Raw genomic sequence first — 23,045 nt, 5'->3', positions numbered from 1 at the left:
GTCAGCATTTTTTAAACACTGTCAGGGCAATTGAAGACAGGGGCTCGTCCTAGAGCAGTTTCCAGAGTTGAGTCAATCCAAAAAAGTTCCAGGAGAAGCAGCTAAATACATGAGAGCAGAACAGGTGTTGCATTAATGCTCCTACTATGTGTCCATACTTTGAAGAGCTGGACCCGATTTTGGCTCATTTCCCACAAAGCACCCAAAACAACATGGCCATGGCCAACATGAAAACCAGTAACTTCCCCAAAAACCCACTGGAAAGTCACTTGACCCCCACAAGTGCTATAAAGTCCAAGTAAGAGGAGGATTTTATCAGGGCAGCCAAGAATCGCTTGACCTTGTATCTTATGTCAGACCCCCACACAGGTAGACAAACCTACTGCATTGCTGAGTAGGAGATTTCTAGAAGCTATCGGCCTGGAAATGCTGCCAAAGGAAGCTGTGTCCATAACTATTATGTATTGCATTATTGTACAACTGTTTAGGGGATTTTGAACTACTTTTCTGAGTAAAGGCCATATGTCACCATTTTGTACAGAGCTAACAGCTTCTCTCTGCTTGTTCAGCATCTATTCCCATTCCATCTCATGTGCTTAACAACTTACATGCCAAGGATTTCAAGTGTTACTTTCCAATGAATCAGATTCAGTGCCTCTGTACCTCTATTCCCAAACTGATTCCAGGTTACTCTCCCTTTATCATCCATTATTCTCCTACTGCTCCCATCCCAACTCAAGATATAGCTCCCACAAGTGTTGAGGAAGTGTGTCTATTACTACAGAAAATACATAAAGGAAAAGAAATACACTAGAAAAGGCATGTCATCTCCTAACCTCATTAATGCTCAGTACTTATGGAAAGTTAAGATTTCATGTAGTAAATTCCACTACAGAAACGTTTTAGAGCATAAGCAGAAGAGTGACCAGGTTTACACAGGAGAGGCAAGTCATAAAAACCCCCCAGCATACTGTTGCCTCTTGTGCAGGCAGCATCCATCTGCCTCAGACAAATCTACTCCTGACTTCAGCACCAGGATCAAAGCCCCTACATCAGGGTTGGGCAAGATACAGCTCACAGGCTAAATCCAGCCTGCCAAGGGATTTTGTCCTGCCTGCAGCAGGTCCTTTGGATCCACCCAGCTCAGGCACAGGGGGACAGCCCAGGCTGTGGCATGCATAGTCAGTCCTGTTGCCCTTGAGCACACGGCAGGGCATGGGCAACTCAGCAGCTGGACTCTGCTTCCTGGCAGCCTCCACTACTGTGGTTCCTTCCAGCTGGCCCTCCTGCCAGACCTGGCCCTGCTGCCCTGGGCACCCTGGCCTGTCCACCCTGCACCCACCCCCAAGGGGTGCCAGAGGGAGTGGGCAGTTGGGTTCTCCATGGACACCAGGTGGTACCCCCCCCCCCACACACACACACACAGGCATGGCACGCTTGGCTGGGTGGATGCGATGGAGCCGGGAGCAAGTGGGGAGAAGCATCCAGGAGTGGGATGGGCAGCCAGCGGCTGGGGCCTGGATCTCAGGGCAGTGACAGTGCAGAGCTGCAGCCTGGGGCAGAGCCGCAGCAGGGACGTGCAGGGAGCAGATCACAGTTCTGCCCCTGGCCTCAGCCCGGCACTGTTACTGCCTTGCAACCTTGGCCCTGCCTGCCACTCTGCCTGCCTACAGCTCCATCCCATCCACCCAGCTGAGTGCACCCTGCCTGCAGGGGTCCTGAGCAGTCTCCATGGAGATCCTGCCTGCCCACTGCCTCTGGCGCCCCTGGCAGTGGGTACGGACCAGACAGACCTGGGTTGGATAGTATCTTATTTCTCCCCTCCCTCCCAGACCCACAACAGCTCATCCAAATTCCTGTAGTGGCCCTCCAACCAAAATAATTGCCCACTCCTGCTCTACATTGTGCCATGTGGAGTACACACCCAGTTGTGATGAGGTTGATAGGAGTGAACCCATTGCTCAGGATCGAAAGAGCTAACATATGAAATGCAGCCATGAACAAGGAGAGCCTATTAAGCCATCTGTATCTTACTGATTTCCCGAATGCTTTTCCAGTCTTACAACTGCAGACAATATGGAGTACATAGACTCCCACAAATCCTCTGTGAAATGAGTAGCAACTTGCTAGATAGATAATGAGTTTTCACACTACAAATTAGCATAGATACACTAAAGAAAGTTAGGGTTTAATTTCCAAACAATATGTGGATACAAAACTTCCAAGGACAACCCAACTGCTGCAAGAAGTAATGAGAGTAATTTACAGCACAGCATGTGGGGAGGAAGAAACATCAGATCCAACAGCCAGTAGGTGAATAGAAACAGAGTGTGAGAGTTGCTTATAGAAGGTACTTGAGCAAGTTTTAGGCACACAATGCCAGAATGGGGAGAAAGAGAATCTGCCTGTCAGCCTTTACCTCTGTGTCTGAGATGATAGAAGTGAGAGGACAAATCCCACCCATGACTCTCTTCTGTATATGAGGAAAGTGCAAAGAAGGAAAATCTTATGCAAGTGAGCATAAACCCACATATAATAATAAGGATATAAGGAAAGCAAATGACCCATAGCTCTGAGCTGTTCCATTGTGTAGTGGACGAGACAGCAAACACATTACAAGGAGATTATCTCCTATTTTTTTTTCCCATGATGAAGTCTTACAGCTACCACAGGGAAAGTAAAGCATGGAAGTGAAGGTGTTCACTGGAGGATATCTACCTTAAGAAGTTGAACATACACTAAAAAAACCTGAAAAGGCTCCACAGTACATGGCACTATTCCCAGAGACACTATTGAGTGACCCTCTTTAATTGGGGATAATCCTCCCAAGGAATCACCAGCTGGAGAATCATTAGATTCTTTAAGTGTCCCTATTCCTCTCCCTCCCATCCTGCCAATCCTTCCTAAAACAGTACTTCTGTGAGGTCAGTAAGTAGTGAGTTTATAATGCTCATTAAAAAAACCTGTTTTTTCCCTTGGGTTTTTTTTGACCCCCAGATATCCAGGGGTTCAAACAACCTGTGCAAATAAAAACTGAAGCAGCACACACGGGCAGCGCTCCCTTGCAGTGTGCAGAACATTTGAATGTGTGGTATATGGCGCTGCAGATATGTTTGCAGCACCACATACTCATCTGAACACGGTCGTTTTGTTTGTTAATTTTTTTATAGCTGTTTGCCTTTTTTTGCGCAGCACAGCATATTGTCAACCTAGGTAGACAAATAACCTAATGGGATTCCAATTTTTTTTTCATCAAATGAAAGAAGGAAAAAACAACAAAAGCTACCATTGATAAAGGTTTTGTAATACAAATTATACTGGTAAAGTACTATGAGTAACAAGATTTTTAAAAAAGCATGATTCCAAAATAGACATCAGCATACAAAACTAAACTCTTTAAAAAATCCTTTTTATTGATTCATTACCATACAAAATTTATTCAAATTACATCCATTTGAAGTGGTAAGATCACAGCTAGAGAACAGGTCACCCTTTAATAAATCTATTTACAAAACCCACCATAAAAGCTTTTTTTTTTTTTTACATTATTTTACAGGTTTTTTAAACTAGCATACAATGCAAAGCTAAATTAGTTTAGTATTTTGCCCGCACACATTGGGACAAGTGTTTAATTTGTACAAAATGGTATAACAAAGACAGACAATATCCATTAGTCTTCATTTTATCTTCCCCCACAAAAGTGCCCCTTGTCTCACACAAAATCTTCATGCTCACAAAACTTTTACTTTCCTCTTCCACAAGACTTAAACTTTAAATACTACAATTTTATTTACAGACCCACATCATTTAAAAAAACTCTTAAAAAATTACAAACCAGCTAGAAAATATTCTGGCAGTGTTTACAAATTAATTCCTATTGTACAAAACTCCTAGACAACTAAAGTGTGAGTAGAGAACATACATCAACTTAAATATAACTGCAGAATGATCTATGCACACATTTGTACACATAAACACACACTTAACACTGTTTAACAGTTCTTAATGTGTTGCCCTTTATACACTGTTATATTCTAAGGCTCACTCAGTCATACAGTTTTAAGTACTGTAAGTTTTTGCCATTTCATATGTGAGCTTCTATAGCAGCAACTCAATGGTACCAGAAAACCTGCATACATAATATTCAAACTACAATATAAAATAGTACTAAATTTACTATATATGTCAGATAAACACAACAATAATGCAAACAGAAGATTATATGGGGCATCATCCAAACCAACACACATTAATTTAGCCCATAAAGTGGCAACATTTTACACAAAAATGGAAATTATTTAAGACTCATTAGAATTCTTTTCACTTTCAAAAGAAAAAAAAATAAATATTGTTGCTATACTATTCTACCAAAGAGTTTCAAAAATAAAACAATTCAGTTGATGTGGTACTTACACTTATGTAGTTTTTACTTTGGAAAAAACATCAGTCCCATGTTGCTGGCAAGGAGAATTATAAAAGCTAGAAGCAGAGGAAGCTAACCCACTGAGATAAATATGGTATTACTGAACAAACAAAGCTTGGCATAAGTTGTTTTCCATAAAGGGAAAAACCCACAGTGCATCTCTAGTAGGCACTTAACACAAAGCCCCACTTAGTACCAGAAAAATTTATGTACCAGTTCTAGTGCACACTGGGGGCAGTAAAACTGAACTGTGCATCTTCGTTTTATTTTTTTAATAGGTAAAACACTTTCTCTCGCACACGCACTCAAACACACGCACATAAGCTTTTTAAAAAATATGTGGTTACTATGAGAAGTGGCAGAACATTATACTTTGCCCATATTTGAAATATACACTACATTTAAAGTGTATTTTTATTAAAAGCTTTTTAAGGACCTTAGTATCTGACCTCATATTGAAACACATACATTGCTCTCAAAACGCTCATTTTGAGCAATTTAAACATTCCTGCAGAGTTGAAGATACCCATTTCACACACTTGCATTACTTTATATTTACGTTTACTGCAGGTACAATCCAGGTTGCGAGACTCAAAAGACATGCATTCTCCACAGAAGGCACGGCCTGAAGTACTATTAAAAAATTGCTATTTATGACTAAACCAGTTCATTGAGCCCTCCTCCACAAGCCCACTTGACCCTGTAATCAGAAACTGAGTAAGTGGGGGAGAAGTCATTTATGCTACCTGCCTGCACACTGTGCCACTTGCTGACTCACGAGGTGCTGGAGCCTAGGGTCACACAGGTCTTTGCTGCAAGAGCCTGCAGTTGGTTGTACTAACCTAGGATGTATTTCATTAGACCGTCAGCATTGCTCAGAAGTCTGGTTTACTCCTCTGTAATGCTATCCTTGGGGGGCTAGGGAACAACTCTGAGTGACAGCAGGTGTTCTGGTGCCATTTTTAAAGAAAAATGCTTTATATAGAAATTAACATAATCAACTGTATATAAACTCATCCACCAATGAGGGAAGCTTTTCAAAATCATAAGCATCAAAGAGATCACTGATGCCTTCTTCTTCCCCAAGGCTCAGCAGATAATCTTCCTGAAGCAGAGGAGGCAGCAAGTTCACAAATGGCCCTTCAAAGTTTGAGGGAATTTGGTCCTCTGTCTGCTGCAGAAGGTTGGTTGGAGAAGCCAGTGGAGAGAGGTTCGTCATATTCACTGAGTTGTCACCTTGTCCTGAGTTACCAGAAGCCAAATCTATTAGATAAGAAAGTTAAAGATAGTGATAATCTCATCTCTTATATAACAATTAAATACCAAAGCAAAGGTTTTTCACCAAGTTACTTAAATGCATAGCAAAGAAGTGGTCTTCTTTCTCTGCTCGCTTATATCCACCTGATTGTAGATTATAAATAGCATGTTGGAAAAAATACCTTTAGGTTTAGTGAATGGGGAGAGAGGGACGGGGGGTAATGACAGCAACATAAGCTTTCTTACGAATTTACTGTATCCTTGCCATAGAAAGCAGCATCTGTCAGCAATTACTTATAAAGAAATGAAATTAAATGAAAGACACAGATTCTTCAGTGGAAACCAGTAGGCAAACCTATTATGAAAGTCTTAACACATAAACTGGCTTTGGGACTATGTCCAAGTAAAGTATATTCAAGGCTTTCTAAATAAATATAAAGCATCTTGAATGTCTGACTGGTTAACTGCAGATGACAAATAGGTAAATGTAGCATTCTGCTTCTGACTTTGAGAAAACATTTGTTTGCTGCCCACTGTTCTCTTTCAGAAAGTCATAGTGAAGTAGATACATTTTATTAAACAGATCAGCTATAAATATATAGCTTCATAAAATCCGCAAAGAGAAGATCTGATGTCATAAGTCAGGAGTGTCAAATTCATCTGGCCCTGTAGCTGGGACTAGGTCTGACCTCCTATGCAGTGCTGGATCTTGGAGCCAGTATGTGCTACACACAGCACATGGGAGCAGGGCCAGGTCGTAGGGTTGTTCCAGCAGCCCATGAGCCAGATTATACAGCTGCATGGGCTGAATGCAGACTGTGGCCACAGGTCTGACACCCCTGTTGTACGTACAGGCAAAGAGGGGAAAAAGATATTTTTTAATACGCATCAGAAAGATATTGAAGAAAACTTGTACCTTAGCTTTCCAGTTCCTTGGCCAAAAAGGCACCCAAAAATACAATTGCACAGATGACTCCAGCCACATTTTCAAAGCACACTGAAGACTTACATATCACGTGGAGTATCTTACCTTTGGAAATGTTTTTTGAGATATTTCCATTGTGGTCCTGACTGTACATTTTCATTGGACTGAGGGCATCATTTTCCTCGGGACACAGATAAACCTCAATAGGTCCTTGGGTACTAGATAAATGTATCAATGCACTCTGCTAACAGAAGAGATGTCAAATTTTAGGAAAGTTTGATAAAAACAAGCAATGGAATAGTAATACATCTGCCCAGGGGTGACAAAATACCAGGCAGAGATGGATGTTTTGGCTGCTGCTGTTTGAATTTGCTCTGATGCAACAAACAAGAAGAATTATTTTTACATTCCACCTTATTTTTTAAATATATGAGGCTTGGTTGATACAACTCAGAAATGGGAAGACATCATATAATCAACCTTCTTCCCACTTCTTTGCAACACAAACCTAAGAAGTCCATCAATTTGTTATGTTATAGGCAGGTACACATAAAAGGGGACCAGACTCATTAACACTTTTTCAGAACAGCTGTGATGACATTACACTGTAGAATTTATATACTTTTTCATATTTCTGCTTTAAAAATGAAGTAGCAAAAAGGGTTTTTCCAGGTTAAAAACCTGGAATGCCTTAGTATGTTGATCTAGTTTACATGAAAAATTAATACAATTAACTGCATATGGAAAAAATCACTGACAACATTCAGTAAGGGACATTTTTCTAAACCATAAACATAAAATAGATCATGTGGCTTTTTCTTCCCCAAAATGCTTGGTTTATGAGCCCTTCTGCCTCCTAAGAAAGCAAATGCCATGCTCTTACAGCAGACCAATTCTGGAGAAGCTCCTTGCAGGATTGAAATTCCCTCCTTGTCTTGAAAAGTTAACATTTTCTCTTTTTAGTACACAAGTTGAGGGAGAAAAATATTGTTTGTGAAAATGTATCTGGATGGATACAAATATAGTCTGTTGCTCTTATTACTGTGATAGAAAAAATAATATTAACTCTCCAATAAAAAAAACACTTTGCTTCAGGCTCACAGAAATCATCAAGGATGCATTATATTATTAGTGGATTTAAGGCACCAGTAGCACAGACACCTTTGCTCTTCTCAAAGTTATTTATTGTGCTTAGACAAATGGTTCCTCATATCCGGACATTTTTTTACCATAGTAAGTGTACAAAAGGCTAGCTCTCAACCTATTAGGCATCTAGATACAATTCTACTCCAACCTGCTAGGAAGTTAATGCAAAAAGTTCCTGCATCCTCACTGCGTTTTCCAATTTAGGCTTAAAGCCAATATGAAGGTGCATTTCAAAAACAGATCCATTAATGGCTTTTCAGAGACATAAGCATCATAGGACAGGATTGCACCTAGACACTGAAAGCACATGTACCTAGCTACTAGGCAGAATAGGATCTGGCCCATATTGCTGTGTAGTTCAAGACAAAAACAATTTATCAAGAAAACAGGAGGCTATAGAAACTGAAGCTAAGAATAGATTGGGGGGGTTAAGAAACAATGTTGAAAAAAACAAGCAAACTAAAAGAAGGACTGTGCTATCTGGCAAGAGCAATATCAAGGGTAACTGAGGTATACAACATATGACTAATGTGTAGGAGGGGGAGAAGTGAGTGCAGACTGAAGCTGAAGCAGGTCAAGTATGAAAAAATGAAAAAGTATCCTATGAACCTCAGTTTATCTGTTTGATATTGTCTTGTCATACTTCTAAAAATGAAATCAAAGGCTATTGGGAGAAAACAAACAGGAAACAAGATAATGACGGTGACAATGTAGGGGGACAATATGGAGAGCTGTTAATCAGAGAATGGCCTTAACTGTCTCAAACAGGCTAGCAAGGTTTATGCTTCTCAAACTGAGACTAGGATCAAAACTGAAGGATCTTAGGTTGAAGAACGTGATGGGGTTTAAGTGACTAGCTGCCATTGGAGAGAAATCTTTAAGGGAAAACCCAATCACTATCTGTCCTCCCAACTCACAAATAGGGACATCTTGGCTCAGAGGAACTTACCAATGCTGCTGAAGTTCAGGTATGAGTACCTAAACCTTTATTGTTTTACTCACTGCCTCTAACTGCTGTGTACTGTTGGGTAAATGATAAAACAACACATTGTTCTGAAAACACTAGTTGAGTCTGGAGGTCTGGGGAACAAAAGGGTTTCTACAGAGAAAGGCAACAAAGACAATTAGTGGTATGGAGGGGCTTCCATATAAGGACAGACTAAAGAAGCTAGGCCTAATCAGTTTAGAGAAGAGATGTGTGAGAGAGGCCATGATAAGGCTTTATAAAAATACTAAATGGCAACAAGAAAGTAAATAGGGATTTATTATTTACTGTCTCATAATACAAGAACTATGAAACATGAAACTAGTAGGTAGTAAGTTTAAAACTAACAATAGGAAATCTTTTCACATTGCATGTAATTAAAGTGTGGAACTCACTACCACCAGATGCTGTGAAAGCTGACAGTTTGGGCATATTCTTGCAGGAAAGGGGCATCAGTAGCTATTGAGAATGGGAATCAGGAATATAGCCTCTGAATCAAAACTTCCTAAACCTTAAATGCTGCAAATGAACTGGGTTCATACCCAGTTTACTCTCCCTTTCAGCATCCATTCTCTACCACCATGTGACACAGGATACTGGGCAAGATGGACCCATTGCCTGACCCAGCAAATGGCAGTTCTTATGTTCTGTGCTCCACACACTTGGGCCATCAAGTTAACTTGCTTGGGAAAGAGTGGGGCTGCCAACCAGATGTCTAGATCCAGAAGGGTTGAACTCGGGAGGGACAGATAAAGGAAGTAGACCATTTACCTGAGTGGACAGTGTGAAATGCAGGTCAGTCTGCATCTGTGACATCAGGTAAATTAAATGGGAAAATCCTGACTCATATTAGACAATCAATTTGGAGTTTTGAATTATTTGAGATAATGGGAAAAAAATAAAACTGAGGAAGGAAGAAGGATAACCAGACATCATACTCTGGTAATCTGACAGCCAGTAGCCCGTGTGGAAAAGGCAAGGGTGATAGAAGATGGCCAGTGAATGGACATAGCAGATTAAAACAAGCAGAGTGGATTTCTAAAGGAAGATCTATTTGTGATGGGCAGAGCGGAAGGGAAATTCCTCCCAGGTCAAAATCACAGCAACAGCAAATCTATTATAGTGGAATGATGGGTCACAATAACGTAAAGTCAGATTTTGGTAAAGTTAAGGGATAACAGGGAAACGGTGATAGGGGAAGAAGGTGGCAATGATGAAAGAGTTTATATAAGATTAAACAAGTTTTGCAGGAAGCAGGACCGGTAAACTTCAAAATGCTACAGGTTTACAGTGAGGAATTACATGCAATTATGGAGAGGATTTTTCTTTACAAAAAAATTGAAAAAATAATGAATTGTTTTGGAGGGGCAAGAATCAAAAAGCACAATTGTCATACTCCAGGAAAGGAGTAGGAGAAATATAAAGATTAGTTTCTGCTATGTAATTGGCAGTTTGATTATGTAGTTGCCTTCAAGTTTAAAAAAAAAAAGCCCTCCCCCTCCAGTCTTCAAGAAGGTTGAATAAAGGACTATATATATCAATAATGACCCAACTCGATGCTACAGAAAGTCACAAACACATCCAGCTATAGATAAAAACCTAGTATGCAATAAGAAAAACCACTCTGCTCTTACCTCCACTGGGTCAGGCACTTCAAGTCTTGTTTCTGGAGGAGCTTTCACAACTATAACAGTTTGGTCTTTAAGGCCACTAATTTTTCTAATATCTTGATATGTAACATAAGCTAACGTAATCAGTGTTAAGAAATGTTTTCCAACCAAACCAGTATATTCAAAATGAAGGTTTCTGCAGAAACTGATTTGATAAATGTTGTTCCTTCATACTGTCAAATTTGAAAGTTAATTTCAGTCAAATGCAAATGATGCCATTTTGAGCAAAAAAAACAACAAACAAACCAAAAAAAGGAAACAAAAAAGGTATTTTCTGTCCCATCTTAAGTACAGCTGTCTCTAGTCAACCTGGTGTGTGTGTAAAAGTACATACATTTTAAAAACCACTCAACCCATTATTACTCAACATCTGGCAGAGAATTTCAACATATGTGCAAACAGGTTACATAGAACTATGAACTGGAAAAAATTATGGTAATTTTCAAATATATATAATATGCATGCACAAAACACACCTTTTAAAAACAACTACAGCTGTCATTTCATTACAATTTAGATATTTAGTTATTCAGTAATTATTTTTTAGGAAATCCTTTGTCTTTTTTTTCCCTGCCTATGTGACTTCTAATCTCTAGTTTTTATACCCTGAATTGATTAAAAACAGTAAATTGTAATGAAGTGGTCAGTGCATATAATCTGTGGACTCCTGGGCATAAAAAACGAGCAACAGTTATCCAACTACCTTCTTGAGAGAGAAAAAGGAAAGTAATGTAAATAACGTGGTTTTTTTTTAATTTACTATACTATAACAGAGCCTGGGGTCTCTCTGTTCCTTTAAAAGAAACAGCCCAGGCAGGGAGCTCTGCAGGCTAGGCAGGGTATAGCAGCTACAGGCTGCTGGGCCAACAGGCAAATGAGACAATTAGCAGGCACCTACAGCCAGCCCAGGCAGTCTTCTGACTGGAAAGGGGCAGAGCCCTGGGAGCACATAAGCCTGGGGGGGTTGGGCTGGCAAGCTAATCTAACCCTGCTAGCTGTGGGGTTAGAAGCTCCTGCCCAGGCGAGGCGCCCAGGAACATGAGTCTGATTGCTTTGCTGCCTGCAGGAACACTGAGGCTTAGGGAGCCAGACACAGGCTCAAGGCTTGAGCAGTAATTGAGCCCAGAGTGGGCAGAGTGCAAGGCAGCAGCCACACAGTGGCCAGGGGCCCAGTGCCAAAGAGAGGTGCAAACATACAGGGGCCCGGCAAATGGGGGCCAGAAGCCCAGTGACCAGCAAGGCCCAGGGTGTGGTATAGTGGAAGATTTAGAGCCACGCGTGTAGTCCTTAAGGCTTTGGGTGCCCTGCAGGGTACAGTTAACCTGAGCAGCCCAGTGAGGGGCCCGAGGACCAGTGAGGTTTAGTAGGATGCTGGGGACCCTAGCAGTGGAACTAGGGCCATGCAAAGGTCCATGGGCAGTGTCCCTGTTTATCATTATGCCATCAAGGCAGGACAGGTGAGAAGGGAAGGTGGCCTAGGGGCAGAGTGGGGCATGCATGGTCACAGAGCCACCAGGGGGCATCACGACCACACTTGGACTGGTTACTCACAGACCATTCACTATGGTCAGCATTCACATTGTACCACATAGTGGGATCTGTCTTCAAACTGTGTAACTTGGATATCAGTTTGTCTGTCTATTCAGAATAGACAGTGTAAGTGTGATGTTGTAGCCATGATGGTCCAGAAATTATGTCATAAGCAAGGATTTATAAGTGATATATTTTATTGGACCAACTATGTAGTTGGGATAAAGTTAGACAAGCTTTCAAATGTAAGACATTTTCTCTCATGTCTGACTAGATACTTCCTAAACCTCAGGATTATATCCAAGGAAAAATGGCTTGCATTCAAAAGCTTGTCTAAACTTTATCCCAACTACATGGTTAGTCCAAGACAAGAGATCATTTCTATTCAGAACAGGAAACATCCATGGTCAACATACAAGTACTTCAGGGTCTTTATTTTTGTTATTTGCTAACACATTTCTCAGGGTTGCAAAAGTGAAGAATTATTTCACCCAGATATCTTAAACCTAGCTTGAACTGAACTTCTCTGGAAGCAAAATGACAGATAAAAGCTCATTTACCTCTCTACAGAAATTTGTCACAAAGGCAGAGAGTAAAAACAGGATATTTTACCACACCTTCAACTCTTATGAAATACAAACTTTCATTTCTACCATCTTTTCTCCTATGCCTGAAGAAGGGTGCTTGTAATTGAAAGCTTGCAAATAAAGAATTTTTTTTTTGCAAACATCTAGTTGGTCTAATAAAAGATATTACCTCTACCATGAGGTCCGATTCCTTTTGCCTCTAGACCAATATGGCTACAACCTTGATACCTAAGAGTCAATCATAGCGGTCTTATTTCATATGGTATGAGCTTAAACCAGCAAATCTATTCCAAATCACGTGATAGCAACTTTTTCTCATAAAAGGTTTGGGTTGAAATTGAACCCATCTCCTAAAAAGCAATGCATTATGCAGCATATTCACAAGTCTTCTCAGACATCCAAATCTTCCCATTGTTTTGAAGGTCTGAAAATTCTCTTTATTACTTGCAACTCCCTTTACAGCTTGAGCAGTTGAAGGAAAACTGCAATTTCCACAAAAGCAAGTCATGGAAATCATATTCCAACTCACTTAAAAAAAAAAAATTATTTAATTCTACTATGAACAGCAACCTAGCACCCCACCAAAGAAACAGCTGTTTAAAAGCAAAAACAATCTGTCCTCCCGGATTAAAAGAGCTACTAAAACAAGCTTCTCAGTTACTTAAGCAGACAATATGCTACCCTTTATCAGTCTTCAGCAGGACAAGCAAAAAACTTTATTGAGACCTGACAGTCAGGGTCAGACCTCTGTTTAGTGTTGCACTTTCACATCAGTCTATATTTTTCTGAGTCATGAATATTGGTCAGCGCTAACTGTTGGTGGCTTGGAGTCCCTCTTGTGCCTGTCTTTGGCCCTCTGGGCCAAGATGTCTTTATCTGTGCTCAGGAATACAGATGGAAAAAACTCATTTAGGAGCTCAGCTTTATCCCTCCTATCTGTTACCAGTTGCCCTAGCCTGTCCTGTAGGGGTCCTATGTCACCATGTGCTGTCTTTTTGCTCCCTATGTACCTAAAGAAGGACTCTTTAATTTTTGTTGCCAGCCTGAGTTCCATTTCTGCTTTGGCCTTCCTGACTTCCTGCAAATACGAGCCAAGCAGGTATATTCTTCCTTGGTGGCTACCACAGTCTGTATGCCTCCTTTTTCCCCTTGGCTCTGCTGGATTTTCCTGTTCAGCCAAGAGGGTTTCTTGGCTCTTTTGCTTCCCTTTATGTGCACTAGTATGGTCCCCTTTTGTGCCTGAAGGATCATTCCCTTGAGGAATGCCCACCCTCCTTAGACTCCCATCTCACCAAAGCTCTTGCCCTTCAGTGCCTCACTTAGTAAACTCCTGAGCTATTTGAAGTTAGCCTTTCTGAAGTCTAGCACTTCGGCCCTACTAGTGATCTTTCCCACCTTTCGTCGGATAGCGAATTCTAACAACTGGTGGTCGCTATCCCCTAGGTTAACCTGCATCTGCAAATCACCCACCAGGTCATCCCTTGTAAGAAGCACCAAGTCCAGTAAGGCATTTCTCCTAGTGGGACCATATACCTTCTGCGTTAGGTGAAGGTCCTGTATGCTGGCTAGGAACCTTCGTGAACAGGCAGATCTAGCTGATTGCTCCTCCCAACACATCAGGGTAGTTTAGGTCACCCATGACAACCATGTCCCTTGAGTGTACTGCCTCCGAGAGCTGTCTCAAGAATGCCAGGTCTAACTCATCCTCCTGGTGTGGTGCTCTGTAATATACCCCCACTACCAAGTGCCTTTCACTCTGACCCCCTTGCATTCTGACCCACAGTGCTTCAACTTGCCCCCCCTTCTGATCCCATCTTGAATAATGAAGACATGTATTGCTTTTTAAGATAGAGCAATGTCCCCCCGCCCCTTTTTCCCCACTGGGTCTCATCTGTACAGCCTACAGCCCTCAATGCCTACTGCCCAATCATGGGTAGGGTCCCACCAGGTTTCTGTTAACCCAACCAGGTCGAAGTCTTTGTTTGCAAGCAGAAGTGTGAGTTCCTCCTGCTTTTCCCCTATGCTCCTAACATTAGTACAGAGACACCTAAGCCCCTATTTTCAAGAAGGGGAGAAAGGATGATCTGGGTCACTATAGGTCAGTTAGCCTCACCTCTATCCTTGGGAAAAGCTTTGAAAAAATTATTAAGGATCACATTTGTGGGAGTCCAGAAGGAAAAATAATGCTGAAGGGCAACCAGCATGGCTTCATAGCAGGTAGATCCTGCTTGACTAACCTTGTTTCTTTTTATGACCAGGTCACAAATTGCTTAGATGCAGGAGTTGAGGTAGATGTTATCTACTTGGATTTTAAAAAGGCCTTTCATACAGTGTTGCATCCCATTCTTACAAATAAATTAAGTGGTTGTGACATAGATTACTACATGGTCAGGTGAGTGAATTGGGTTATGGGATGCACTCAGAGGGTGGTGGTGGAGGCGTCATTTTCGACCTGGAAAATGTGGGATCTGGAGTTCCCCAAGGTTTGCTGCTTGGACCAGTGCTGTTCAGTATCTTCATCAGTGACTTGGATGAGGGTGTGGAAAGCATTCTGTCCACATTCATGGATAACACCAAATAATGGGGCAAAGTAAACACACTGGAGGACAGGGAGCTGGCTGATTCAGGCAGATTTGAACAGATTGGGAAAGTGGGCAGATCAGAGTAGGATGCAGTTTAACAAAGATAAGTGCAAAGTGTTGCATCTAGGGAGAAAAAATCACCAGCACACCTACAGTCTGAGAGGTGACTTTCTAAGCAGCACAGCAGCAGAAAGGGATCTCTGAGTCATAGTCGACTCCAAAATGAACATGAGTCATCAATGTAACAAAGTGATAAGTAAGGCCAACTATGCGCTCTTTCATGCATGAGAAAGTGCACTGCGAACAGGTCTAAGAAGGTGATATTTCCCCTCTATGCAGCATTGGTAAGACCACAACTGGAGTACTCATATGGTTAAGGGCCTGCAGGTAAGATCCTATGAGGAGATATTGAGGGACCCGAATCTCTTCAGCCTCAGCAAAAGAAGGCTGAGAGGGGATCTTGTGGCCATCTACAAATTCATCATGGCGGGGAGCAGCAAAGAACAGGTGACAATGTTTACCAGGGCACCCCTTGGGGTTACTAGGAACAACGGCCATAAACTGATGGAAAGCAGATTTAGATTAGACATTAGGAAAAAATTCTTTACCATCAGGGTTGCCAAAATCTGCAATGAGCTTCCAAGGGAGGTGGTCCTCTCCCCTACCATCGAGGTCTTTAAGAGGAGACTAGACAAGCACCTAGCTGGGGTCACCTAACCCCAGCACTCTTTCCTGTCCAGGGCTGGGGGTCTGACTCAATGATCTACTAAGGTCCCTTCTGACCCAAAAAATCTATAGGTCCATGAATTCATGGAGGAGCTTAGGTTGGAATTTAGGCACATAATTCCATGACTGAGATCCTCAAAACTCCTTCCCAATCTCCCGATGCATGGAGAAGGGCATTTGTGCCCAAAAGCTTGCAAAGAACTATTTTTTTCCAACTATTTAGTTGGTCTAGTAAAAGACATCACATCTACCCAAAGAATCTTGCCTTGCCAATCTTTGGACACCTTAGATTTGCAGGCACACATATATTTTGTCAGTAATTTCCCTGGAGGCCTCAAGTTCTGTTTCTGCATGAGTCCAGAAACTGGCACACCATCCTGGCAGGGCTGAGCACCTTAGTGCCTCATACAAGCAAATGTCCAGTAGGGCTGTGCAAACTGGCAAATATTCGCTTTAGATTCAAATTTGGCCGATTCACAGGGACAGTGATTCGATTTGGCGATTCAAATCACTTTCCTGATTTGATTCAGCCAATTCTGACCCAAAGATTCGGCCATAGACTAAACAGGCAGCAGTCCTCACCACGCTGGACACAGTTGTCTCCAGCTGGCAAGTCTGTTGTGGTGGGTGGAAGGGGGAGGGAAGGGCTCCCACCACTGCCCATGCCACTGGTCCAGGAGGGTATGGGAGCAGGCATGTGACCCCGGATCTATGCAGAGCAGGCTGGGCCGGGCTGAGCTGTACTTCAGACAGGTGGCGGAAGGTGCTGGGAGCGGAGGCGATGCCCTCCCACCGCTTGCCCAGACTCCCTGTGCCTCGCGGACAAGCTGGGCAAGCAGCAGCAGGGCATGGCAGTGGGCATGTGCACTTGAATTGAGGAGGGGCCAGCGGCAGGCCCTATGGGGAATTTTAGAGTGGCTGCAGGCCCCCCATAGGCCCCACCCCACTGCCCTCTGAGGGACGGGCAGAACCAGGGCTGCACTCTGGGTGGCTAGCCCCAGCCACAGCCTGAAGCACAGCCCTGGCTCCACCCACCCTGAGAAGCGCAGCCCCAGGGGCGGGAGGCTGGAGTTAGCTTCCTGGAGTGCACCCTGGCCCAGCCTGCCCTACACAGATCCGGGGGCATACGCCTGCTCCCGTGCCTTCCTGAACCAGTGGCGCGCAGTGGTGGGAGCCCCCCTCCCTTAGTCCTGCACCCCCCCTCACCCCAGCTGGGCAGTTTGTTCCAGCCCCAACCCCAACCCCAATCCCTCCCTCACTGTGGGAGCATTGATCTGTCCCCCCACGCCCCTTCCCTCCCCACTCCGCCCACAACAGACTTACCAGCTGGAGACAGCCGTGTCCACCATGGTGAGGACTGCTGCCTGTTTAGTCTATTACTGAATCTCCAAATTGGTGCCAAATCTTTTCCAAATCGATTCAGAGGCTTCTGATTCTATTCAGATCTTTTAATTGGTCTCCGATTCGATTCGGAGATTTGGCCGCCAAATCTCCTCCAAATCGAATTGGCCACCGAAGCTTTGCACAGCCCTAGTGTCCAGGAATTCTTGGCAAATTATTCCTTCACTGACATCCTCCAGGGGGCACAGTCTGGTAGGTGTTCTCAGAGCACGCTTCCATGAATGTGTACTGCAAGAGACACAGCAGCCAAAGCCACATTCTTTCAAAAGCAGTGCTGACAGTTACGTCCCTCTTCTGTCCGCTAGCTTAGTGGCTACAGCATCCACCCAGGATGAAAGAGATCCTATTTCCATGTCCTCATCAGGGGGTACAAACCAACATCTCCTACCTCCCTGGCAACTGCTCCATCTACCAGAGTAGACTAAAATGAGGCTGGGGTGGGGCACTGCTGCCTCCTAATGAAACTATTCCAGTTTGCAGAAAAAAAATTCCAGATTCATTGGACCAGAAAGAGAAAGCAAGATGTGGCAGTCCAGAGTTAATGGCACTCAGCTAAACAGACAGGAGTCCTGGGTCCTGAACCCTACTTCCTAAATGTAAAATATGGAACCAGATCAGCAGTAAGATAACATATATAAGAATTCCACACCAGCCCAACTGGAAGTCCAGTGGCCAGGGCACTTGCCAGTGAAGGGGGAGGTATGGGTATCAGCCCCTTCAAGGTTGAAGACAGAGACCAGATCTTTCGGGAGAGTACTGTAACTGCAAGGATACTGCATAAAGGAGGACACCACTACTAGTCTAATAAACACAAAACCAGTTAACAAGGCCAGATGCAAAATCAAAACCAACTAACCCCTGGTCTTTTGAAAGGACTGAGTTAGGCACTTAAATCCAGGAGAAGGTTTGGGGCTGTGAACTCCAACCTTTCCATCCACAAGAAACAAGAACAATGGGACAAGCTGCTCAGCCATGTGTAGCATTTCACCATTGCAAGTTTTCCAGAAGGGGCTGGACAGTCATTTATCCAAGATGGTTTGGGAATAGCACATCCTGCAAATGTGCAAGAGGTTGGGTCAGATGACCTCCAAGATCTCTGCCAGCTTTATGATTCTCCATCATGGGCACTTCCCTGCAACTGAGAGTTCAGCACTTAAAACCACATGAAAGGTGGGACTAAAGACATAATCCTCCCTTCTATGTTCCCTACTGCCCACCATTGGCAGCTTCCTATTTAGCAGCCTGGTTGCTGAGACTCCCATTCAGAGGCACTTAACTATCCCCAGGCCTTAAGTGTCTAACTCAGAACTGTGGAGTCCAGTGCAGGAAATGTAGCCTAAAGATTAGGTGTTGCAACATTCGGGACTAAATCCCTTTATGGTTCTAAGCTCTCATTTACAGCAGTGGTGCTACTTTAGATCATGGAATAATTACCAACCCTCAATTTACAGATCAAATGCCTTTTCCAATTATGGGTCTTTCTGTACAGAGTGCCTGGTTACCAAGTCAAGATTTACAGAGTTAACCACAATGATACGAAACACCACCATTATTTGCTTTCCTTAGAACAGGAAATAAATCCAGCTCTCTCATGTACTGTTGCCGTAAAGTTTAAAGTATAGACTTATTTTAAGTACACCATATGCAATTAAGATCCTTTACATATGTATGAAAATGGTAGAAAACATAAGAAGTGGTTAATTTACAGGTAACAGCTGTACAAATACAAGGAATTCATATAAATTTTCCCCGACTCACTATTGCTATTAAAGTTAAGAATGTATTTTAAAATATATCTATCCTAGATATTTATGGGTCATGTATTAGTATGGGCAGGGAACAACGCAGTAAGTTTCAAACTGAAGTTCCAACCTTGCCTTCCTAGTGTTCAATCCCTTATAGCTTTTGAAAAGTATAAATATATTTTCTTTTGTATTTGTGCATATATTAAGCAATGAACACACGCAAGCACCAGAATTTGAAAACATACATAAAGTCTGCTTATTTTTGCAAAAAAAATGGGTTTGGCTTTGGGTTCTGAATAGTCCAGCAAGAGCAGTGTTTTAAAGGACATGCTTTTACTTAGTGAAACATTTTGGCTTCACTGCACACATATTAAACAGCTGAATTCTTGGCCCTACTTTATGTGAACATGGATATTTCAGGACCTCTTCATATGCCAACATTTCTTATACTTCAGAAATGCTAAATGTATAAATTTATAATGACTGAAAGTGACTTTGTGTATACATCTGCACTAAGCCACAGTAAATTCTTTTGGCATGAACTTGTGATGCTTTGTGTCACTCTTTTCTGCTTTAAAGTGTCCTCCCAGCCTGTCTGGAGGGGACAAGGAAGAATGGCCTTCTCTAGAAATTGTGAGAATAAAGGATATCTCTGATTCTCTGAATCCTCTGTTAGCAGCTTGAGGTCCAGGGTGCAGCTTTGGATTAATTCATCCAGTTTCTTCTCTTCCTGATTGAGTTCAGTCACCTCCTTTGACAGGCCTTGACATTGTGCCAGCATGCCCCCATCATCAGACAGACTGCAGCCCCTACAAATCAAAGAATACAGACTCCTCATAAACATTCAAAGAACTTGATGCTATACTATGGGAGGGAAGGTGCCTGAGGGAAAGGTAGGACTTGGAATGATACACCATGATTAGTACAGCCTCCACCCCTAAAACTGCTTAAGGCCTGCCAATATAAACCAGGCTTTCCAGAGAAGATATTGCTTTAAAATTAAAATATATTCTGAAACACAACAAAGGCAATATTCAATAATTATAGCTTATCAACACACAGTGAATGAGTCATGAACATGGAACAATGTTAGCATTTCTGTATACTTACAAAATTCTACTCTGTATTCCACAAAAACAGCCAGGAAGAAAACTTTTACACACACAGAGCCATAATAAAACAACATTCAGAATGAATTCTGGTTTCTATCTACAGTGGCATACCTGAATTTCCTTACTGGAGGCATATCAGATATTAAAAAGCAATCAATTAACATAAAAAGGCTTTTCTCCTGGTAGAAGGCCTCTTGGATGATTGCTGGGAGCTGGAGGACAAGGGCAAGACCCAAGACAGGAGAAGCACTGATGCTTTATGACAGTGCAATCACCCAGGAGGAATGGAAAAGGATGGTGAATACTCACATCCACTGAATGTTGTTTTTGGATTTTTTCTTAATGAGATGGATGCCTTCCAATACATTGGTGATATCATAAATCCTCCTTTTTTGCACCTTGAGGACCTCTGCTGCTCTGTTCAAATCCAAGACCCCATCTGGAGACTGGCTCAGCAGCTGAATGAATTTCTTTGTAAGAAGACCAAGTGATGTATCATACCGAGTCTTTTCTGAAGGAGATTTTGGAGCTTGATAAAAAATAAATAAAAAGGAAAAAAGAGAAGAGTTTATCAAATCAATTCTCTCATCTTGGTTCCAAAGGTGGCCTCCGAAGCAATAATATGTTTTCCAGAGATTTCTTGCATGTTTTAGCAAAGAACACTCTTAAACTTTTACTGCCACTGGACATCTAGTTGGATTTTAAGATGTACTTCTCCAAATATCAAGATACATGGACAAATAAATTAAAAATCGTCAAATTAGCCCAATGGATAAATACACAGTGAATGTTTCCAAGTCTATGCAAAATATTGTTATTTGATTTTTCAATAGGGTTTTTATATCTGATTATCTTGGCAGCAACACTGTTTATCCTCCTGCAGCTCTCTCCTTTGTCAAGCTGCCAGTCAGTTTTCTTCATGGTTTGAGTTTCCCTGTTGTAAGATAATAATTAATGGGTTTAATGTACAGTTGGTGCCTTTCAGTGGGCACATCAAATGAGAGTTTCTGAGTCCCAGAGACTGAACTGAATCAGATGAGATTCTTCTTAAACTTGTAAGAGTTCTCTTTAACCTAATGGTTCTTAAGCTTTTGAGTCCATCAAGGCGTGCCTTGAGTCTAATGGCAGCCCTTAGAAAATCCCAGCTCTTAGCTTTCATTTGATTTTTGACTACAGAAAAATAATAAAGTAATTCTGCTGAAAATAATTCAGAAGGATCACAACAGGTCTGAATATTTTTTTACACTATGGATTTCTATCTGAAATTGCTGGGTTTCATCTTGTGAATGATGGTTGCATACCCAACACTGCTAACATTGCATAGAACCCCATGACACCCATGAAAGGATCTCAAGGCACCGCAGTTGAAGACAGAGCCCTGCATGCTGGGGCAGGAGCTGCCCAGCTGAAACTGCCCGCCTACCTACCAGGCGTGGCATGGTACAACGTGGCAGAGGTAGGAGCAGGAGCTACCACTGGAGGCAGGGGGCTCAGAGCAGCACCCAGCCAGCTGCAGCCACACTAGGAACAGCCCTGCCAGAAGCTGCTCCTGCTCATACCCCTGTCCCTGCCATGCTGTGCAGGCAGTTTCAGTTGGGTGGCTTCTGCCCCAGCACGTGAGGCTCTAGCTTTAGCTCCCAGCCACCTTCCTGGAAACTGGACCCCGCATGCTGGGGCAGGAGCTGCTTGGCTGCAGCTGCCTGCCCATTGGGAACAGTGTGGCATGGCACTGCAGGGGCAAGATAAGGAGCAAGAGCTGCCACTGGAGGTGGGGGGAACAGAACAGCACCCAGCCAAGCTGGGCTGTACAGACTATCAGGAGTGCGGCATGGGCTACCGCAGTGTGAGTGGGCAGGGCTTGGCCCCATACGGAGTGCTGTAGGAGCAACACGGACCACACTGCCTGGGCGAGCTCTACTGTATGCCCCTGGCCCCTCTCCTCTCACCCACAACAGGCTCCTGGGACCTAGCATCCAGGCATCCCCCCTCCCACACACATACGCACATGCCCCCCACCCCACAAACCCCCAAACTCCAACCCCAGAGAGCAGGGGCATATAGGGAGCAGGCCCCGGGCCAGAGCTATCACCGCTCTGCAACCCAGCCCTGTGATCCCAGCCTCACCCACCACTCCTGTTCCTGAACACTGTTCCCCACCCACAGCCCCACAGGGAGTTTTGGGAGTGGAGGGAAGCTGCTGACTTGACCCAAAATAGCTCATCAAAACTCCCCATGCTCTAGAGCTATATTCAGCTACCCATTTACAGAAGGAGACTATTTGGCCTTAAATCCTTTGGCAGATTTCCATAGGAAATCTCTCTACTAGAATATGCTAGAAATTTAATCTGAATCAAAGGTCTGTGAATTTACAGCAGATTTAGAGTTCATTAAACCCCTGAGTGAACACTAAATTGAAGTGGCCTTAATTTGATTTTCCTTCAGCCAAATTGGTTAAATGAGTTTCAAGTAATACACTTTAAATTCACAACATTAGTTCATTCAGATTAATGTTCCTGAGCATCTTTTAGGAAAAGGGCAGCAAGTTATAAAGTACAAAATCTCTTTAGGCATCTCAAAGAAGCTGTTGAAAAGTCTATGCCATAGAGCCTAACAAAAAGTTCTCTTACTTTTTGGACTATCTGGACTTCTTGTTGCAGCTCTTCCTTTCCCTTTTGGGGTTTTTAATCCTTCAGCAAGATATTGGTGACCACCCTCTCCTAGCTCCAGCCTTCGCTTTGCCTGTTAAAAAGAAAAAACCTTTTACTGATACAGTATAATAAAAGTATACTACACTTTAATTAAGCAGAGAACAATAGAGGTGTGGGGGAGAAGACAGTCATGTACTGTGTACAACAACCTGTTTCTGTCTAGATTATATATCCATTATCCATACCTAGATTTGGGCACTGCCTGGTACCGAAACACGTTTAAGTTATTTCATTCAAGGGATATACTG

General features: G+C 42.7%; 1 protein-coding gene across 3 annotated transcripts in view; it reads right to left on the bottom strand.

Moving 5' to 3' along the window:
* Positions 1 to 3,392: 3,392 nt before the first annotated feature.
* E2F3 (E2F transcription factor 3) overlaps positions 3,393 to 23,045 on the bottom strand; it is a 62,990-nt gene continuing 43,337 nt past the window's right edge. For 2 of the 3 annotated variants that reach the window (XM_090039418.1, XM_090039420.1), the window contains exons 2-7: positions 22,717 to 22,828; positions 20,399 to 20,618; positions 19,628 to 19,786; positions 10,371 to 10,485; positions 6,711 to 6,849; positions 3,393 to 5,686 (exon numbers count right to left, since the gene is read on the bottom strand). In XM_090039418.1, coding sequence (XP_089895544.1) covers positions 5,421 to 5,686; positions 6,711 to 6,849; positions 10,371 to 10,485; positions 19,628 to 19,786; positions 20,399 to 20,618; positions 22,717 to 22,828 — 1,011 coding nt within the window. In that variant the 3' untranslated portion in view covers positions 3,393 to 5,420. The remainder of the gene's footprint in view (positions 5,687 to 6,710; positions 6,850 to 10,370; positions 10,486 to 19,627; positions 19,787 to 20,398; positions 20,619 to 22,716; positions 22,829 to 23,045) is intronic. The other variant, XM_090039419.1, reaches the window with a different exon arrangement.

The sequence above is a fragment of the Crocodylus siamensis genome, chromosome 3 (genome assembly GCF_052110815.1).
Source record: "Crocodylus siamensis isolate JL-2025a chromosome 3, ASM5211081v1, whole genome shotgun sequence".
NCBI lineage: Eukaryota > Metazoa > Chordata > Crocodylia > Crocodylidae > Crocodylus > Crocodylus siamensis.
This window is presented reverse-complemented; position numbering and strand designations above follow the sequence as displayed.